We start from the raw sequence: 6,000 nt of genomic DNA, 5'->3' as shown, positions 1-6,000 counted from the left end.
TTAAGTGTTTTGAGTGCTTTGAGTGTGTTTTAAGTGTGTTTTGAGTGTGTTTTGAGTGTTTTGAGTATTTTGAGGGTGTTTTGAGTGTTTTGAGTATGTTTTGAGAGTTTTGAGTGTGTTTTGTTTATTTTCAGTGTGTTTTGTTTATTTTGAGTGTGTTTTGAGTGTTTTGAGTATTTTGAGGGTGTTTTGAGTGTGCTTTGAGAGTTGTGAGTGTGTTTTGTTTGTTTTGAGTGTGTTTTTAGTGCTTTGAGTGTGTTTTGAGTGTTTTGAGTGTGTGTGTTTTGAGATTTTGAGTGTGTTTTGAGTGTTTTGATATATTTCTCTCTCTCTCTCTCTCTCTCTCTCTCTCTCTCTCTCTCTCTCTCTCTCTCTCTCTCTCTCTCTCTCTCTCTCTCTCTCTCTCTCTGACTGTGACTGTTGTTGTTGTTGTTGTTGTTGTAATAATGGTTGTGGAAATGTTGTTAGTACATCATTTTAACCCCTTCAGTACTGGGACACATTTTTACTACGAGTTTTGTGCACCATTAGACCATTTTATTGACATTAGCAAGGGTGTATGGAGGGCACAAGATTAATGGTCATAGTCCTCACTATTTCAACCCCTTCAGTACTGGGACACATTTTTATCTTGAGTTTTGTGCACCATTAGACCATTTTATTGATATTAGCAAGGGTCTATGGAGGGCACAAGATTAATGGCCACAGTCTTCACTATTTTAACCCCTTCAGTACTGGGACACATTTTTACCTTGAGTTTTGTGCACCATTAGACCATTTTATTGACATTAGCAAGGGTGTATGGAGGGCACAAGATTAATGGCCACAGTCTTCACTATTTTAACCCCTTCAGTACTGGGACACATTTTTACTACGAGTTTTGTGTACCATTAGACCATTTTATTGACATTAGCAAGGGTGTATGGAGGGCACAAGATTAATGGCCACAGTCTTCACTATTTTAATCCTCCACATAAATTTCTGAAGCTGTGGAAAAATCACCAAATAGTCACCAGAAGGAATATGGAGACTCGTGTTTTTAGGGCATTTTTAGACAGTTTGGCATATTTTTGGGGTATTTTCAAGGCAGTAAGCACCAAATAGTCACCAAATAGTCACCAGAAGGAATAGGGAAACACGTCCTGAATTGACAACACCAGCAATACACCAGCAGTGTTCAAGAGTGTTTCACCACAACACCGCCCTGCCAGTGTGTGTGTGTGTGTGTTGACTGGTGCACCTCAGACCAGGGCCACAGGGATGACAAGAATATTTGGGTGGGCGGGGTGGTGTGATGGGCGGTGTAGTGCGGTGTGTGGTGTGGTGTGAGGTGGTGCTGCAGATTGTTGAGTCAGTGAGAGTCAGGGATTGATGTGTGGGGTGTCACGGCAGTGTGGTGTTGTCACTCTGCAGGGTGTCACTATCCAGGGCAAGATGTGGCACTCCAACACCACAGTATACACACTGACACACGCTGGTCACCACACTGCCCCCCCCACTGCCGGTACTGCAAGACCCGCCCTGCTGCTGCTGCTGCTGCTGCTGCTGCTGCTGCTGGTGAGGCAGGCTGGGTGTGGGTGTGGACGTGGGCGTGGGTGGGTGCTAGAGGGCGAGGTGTCGCTTCATGTGCAGGCTGAGGTGGTCAGAGCGGGAGAAGGCGCGCTGACACAGCCTGCACTGGAAGGGTCTGTCTCCGGTGTGCTTGCGGTAGTGCCGCGTCAGTTCATCGGAGCGCGCGAACCGCCACCCGCAGCCCCGCCAGTCACACGTGTACGGCTTCTCCCCGGTGTGTGTGCGCAGGTGCGCCTTCAGGTGCGACGACTTGGCGTACGTCTTGCCGCACCCCGCCGCGGGGCACGCGTGCATCACGCTGCGACGTCGGCTCCACCGCCGCCGACGCCGCGCCTTCACGGCGGGCGTTGCAGCGGCGGCGGTAGCGGCGGTGGCGGCGGCGGCAGATTCCGGCGGGTTCGGGTTGGGTGGGGCGGGAGCTGGCGGCGGGGCGTGAGAGGGGCCGGGGCACGGGGCACGGTGGGGCGGGGCGCCCTGGATGTACACGGACGTGGCGTAGATGTTGTAGTGGTGGTCAGCGGTGGGCGGCGCCTCCCCCGCGTGGCACGCCGTCCCCCACTGGCCCTGCTGCGGCCCCACACCAGCCGCGCCCCAGCACGAGGGCCCGGCACCCCCTGCCCACCCGATGGCCTGCTGGGACACGGCGTGCGGCGGCGGCGGCAGCGGTGGCGGCGGCAGTGTCGGGGCGGGCGGCGGCCAGGCCTGCAGCTTGGCGCGGCACGCCAGGCTGGGCGCGGCGAGGGGGGCGCGCACCCCTGCCTCCTGTGCCGGGGGGAAGCATTGCACAGGGAAGGCGTGGGGGGCGTGAGGCGCGTCCTGGGGCCAGGCGGAGCAGGGTGAGGCAGGGAAGCAGGGGGCGGCGACCCACGCTGACCCACCTCCGCGCCACACCTGCAGGAAGCCGACACACTCACTACACACACACACACACACTCACTATACACACACACACACACACACACACACACACACACACACAGCTTCACTAATCCATTACAAGCTAATTTTAAAACGACCAGAATTCGCCAGCCACGCATATAAGGCACACGGGAGGAGGTCAGAGGGAGAGGGTGAGAGGGGGGCAGTGGTTAATTAGGTGTGGGGTGATGCGGAGGCACGGTGGGGGCAGGGGGGGGGGGCTGTGTTTACCTGTGTCTGGGGAGGTAACACTTAAGTGATTGGCCCTCACTCACTTTAGAGAGAGAGAGAGAGAGAGAGAGAGAGAGAGAGAGAGAGAGAGAGAGAGAGAGAGAGAGAGAGAAATGAAAAAATAAAATAAAATAAAAATATATTATAAGGATTATTTGACAGACAGACACACAGACACACACACACACACACACACACACACAGACAGATAGACATACAGACAGACACACACACACACACACACACAGATAGACACACAGACAGACACACAGACAGATAGACAGACATAGAAGAAGAAGAAGAAGAAGAAGAAGAGGAGGAGGAGGAGGAGGAGGAGGAGGAGGAGGAGGAGACATACCTGTTGTTGTTGTTGTTGTTGTTGTTGTTGTTGTTGTTGTTGCTGATGATGATGATGATGCTGAGGCTGCTGATGATGATGGTAGTTCATTTTCCATAGGCTTTTAAATTATTATTATTATTATTATTATTGTTGTTCTGATTCTCTCTCTCTCTCTCTCTCTCTCTCTCTCTCTCTCTCTCTCTCTCTCTCTCTCTCTCTCTCTCTCTCTCTCTCTCTCTCTCTCTCTCTCTCTCTCTCTCTCTCTCTCTCTCTCTCTCTCTCTCTCTCGTCCACCTTCTTCCAAAGACTAGTAAGATTTTTCTCTCTCTCTCTTTCTCACTTCTCTCTCTCTCTCTCTCTCTCTCTCTCCTCTCCCTCCCACTGCAATACGCCTCCACCCTTTTACCCAGTCTCTCTCTCTCTCTCTCTCTCTCTCTCTCTCTCTCTCTCTCTCTCTCTCTCTCTCTCTCTCGGTACATCTAGATTTCATTAAATTATGTTCGTAAAGAGAGAGAGAGAGAGAGAGAGAGAGAGAGAGAGAGAGAGAGAGAATCTATTATTATTATTATTATTATTATTATTATTATTATTATTATTATTATTATTATTATTACTACTACTACTACTACTACTACTACTACTACTACTACTACTACTACTACTACTACTACTACTCAACTGATTTTTTTTATTTTGGTAGTAGTAGTAGTAGTAGTAGTAGTAGTAGTAGTAGTAGTAGTAGTAGTAGTAGTAATATGAGGTTAATTAGTCAACAGTCCTCCTCCTCCTCCTCCTCCTCCTCCTCCTCCTCCTCCTCTTCCTCCTCCTCTTTCTCTTCCTCCTCCTCCTCTTAACCTTTTTCATCATTTTTAATTGTCTTCCTCTTCTTCTTCTTCTTCTTCTTCTTCTTCTTCTTCTTCTTCTTCTTCTTCTTCTTTTATTATTATTATTATTATTATTATTATTATTATCGTTATCACAATAGTAGTAGTAGTAGTAGTAGTTATTCATGTTATTCTCTCTCTCTCTCTCTCTCTCTCTCTCTCTCTCTCTCTCTCTCTCTCTCTCTCTCTCTTGGCCTGTGATCCGTGACAGCGTTGGGCCAATCAGCGTGTGGCTCAGGGTACAGCTGGCCAATCACAGCCCAGCTACCTCTCTCTCCCCCACCAATAGGGACACTGCTTGCCTCCTCCTCCTCCTCCTCCTCCTCCTCCTCCTCCTCCTCCTCCTCCTCTTCTTCTTCTTTTTCTTCTTCTTCTTCTTCTTCTTCTTCTTCTTCTTCTTCTTCTTCTTCTTCTTCTTCTTCTTCTTCTTCTTCTTCTCCTCCTCCTCCTCCTCCTCCTCCTCCTCCTCCTCCTCCTCCTCCTCCTCCTCCTTCTTCCTCTTCTTCTTCTTCTTCTTCTTCTTCTTCTTCTTCTTCTTCTTCTGGGCTTCAATGAGAGAGAGAGAGAGAGAGAGAGAGAGAGAGAGAGAGAGAGAGAGAGAGAGAGAGAGAGAAATGATTGATGAAAAGCTGGATTCTATCTTTTTCCCTCTCTCTCTCTCTCTCTCTCTCTCTCTCTCTGTGTGTGTGTGTGTGTGTGTGTGTGTGTGTGTGTGCAAATAAATAGATATGAATCACACACACACACACACACACACACACACACACACAGAGAGAGAGAGAGAGAGAGAGAGAGAGAGAGAGAGAGAGAATTAGTTTAGTTAGGTTTGGAGAGAGAGAGAGAGAGAGAGAGAGAGAGAGAGAGACGGGCCCTCAATGTTGCCAGCCAAAGATCAAAACATTACACTCAAACACAGCTTCGCCAATAACACTACCTCGGCTTTTTACTCACCACGCCCTTACCACGCCTTTCCCACCCACACGCTTCACCACACAGCACCATTACACACCCACGCACCCACCACGCATGCCTACTTTCTTGCAAACTGCCGTGGAGAGAGAGGAGAAGTAAAAAGCCGAGATATTTGGGGAGCCGAAGTGTCATGGCGGCGTCTAGGCGGTGTTCGCTTAACCCGCGTGACCTATTTTTTTTAGGTAGAGCTATTGGAGGTCAAAGGTCATGTGCTCCTCCCTCCTCCTCCTCCTCCTCCTCCTCCTCCTCCTCCTCCTCCTCCTCCTCCTTTTCCTCCTTTTCGTTCGTTCGTCTTCCTCATCTTCATTTTATTTTTTTTTCCTTATTTTTATTTCTCTCTCTCTCTCTCTCTCTCTCTCTCTCTCTCTCTCTCTCTCTCTCTAATTTATGCATTTTTTTTCATTTCCACATTTCTTTTTCTCTCGCTCTTCCTCCTCCTCCTCCTCTTCTTCTTCTTCTTCTTCTTCTTCTTCTTCTTCTTCTTTATCTAGAGAGAGAGAGAGAGACATTATCGTTATTATTATCATTCTCTATACCTACAAGTAGTAGTAGTAGTAGTAGTAGTAGTAGTAGTAGTAGTCTCATTCATTCACCACTACTCTGTCCACCTCCCTAATGCAAGAGTTAACCATTAATCTTGTGCCCTCCATATACCCTTGCTAATGTCAATAAAATGGTCTAATGGTGCACAAAACTCGTAGTAAAAATGTGTCCCAGTACTGAAGGGGTTAAAATAGTGAAGACTGCGACCATTAACCCTTGCTAATGTCAATAAAATGGTCTAATGGTACACAAAACTCAAGGTAAAAATGTGTCCCAGTACTGAAGGGGTTAAAATAGTGAAGACTGTGGCCATTAACCCTTGCTAATGTCAATAAAATGGTCTAATGGTGCACAAAACTCGTAGTAAAAATGTGTCCCAGTACTGAAGGGGTTAAAATAGTGAAGACTGTACCCATTAACCTTCTGCCCTCCATACACCCTTGCTAATGTCAATAAAATGGTCTAATGGTGCACAAAACTCGTAGTAAAAATGTGTCCCAGTACTGAAGGGGTTAAAATAGTGAAGACTGTGGCCATTAA

General features: G+C 48.0%; 1 protein-coding gene across 1 annotated transcript in view; it reads right to left on the bottom strand.

Moving 5' to 3' along the window:
- The window catches only part of LOC123501528 (Krueppel-like factor 2), a 17,898-nt gene that overhangs the window by 8,137 nt on the left and 3,761 nt on the right, over positions 1–6,000 (bottom strand). The window contains exon 4 of the mRNA XM_045250392.1: positions 1,569–2,463. Within this exon, the coding sequence (XP_045106327.1) occupies positions 1,603–2,463 (861 nt within the window). The 3' untranslated portion in view covers positions 1,569–1,602. The remainder of the gene's footprint in view (positions 1–1,568; positions 2,464–6,000) is intronic.

This window comes from Portunus trituberculatus, chromosome 2 (genome assembly GCF_017591435.1).
Source record: "Portunus trituberculatus isolate SZX2019 chromosome 2, ASM1759143v1, whole genome shotgun sequence".
NCBI classification, from domain to species: Eukaryota; Metazoa; Arthropoda; class Malacostraca; order Decapoda; family Portunidae; genus Portunus; species Portunus trituberculatus.
Note: the sequence above shows the minus strand (reverse complement) of the source record. Positions and strands in the feature narration are given on the sequence as shown.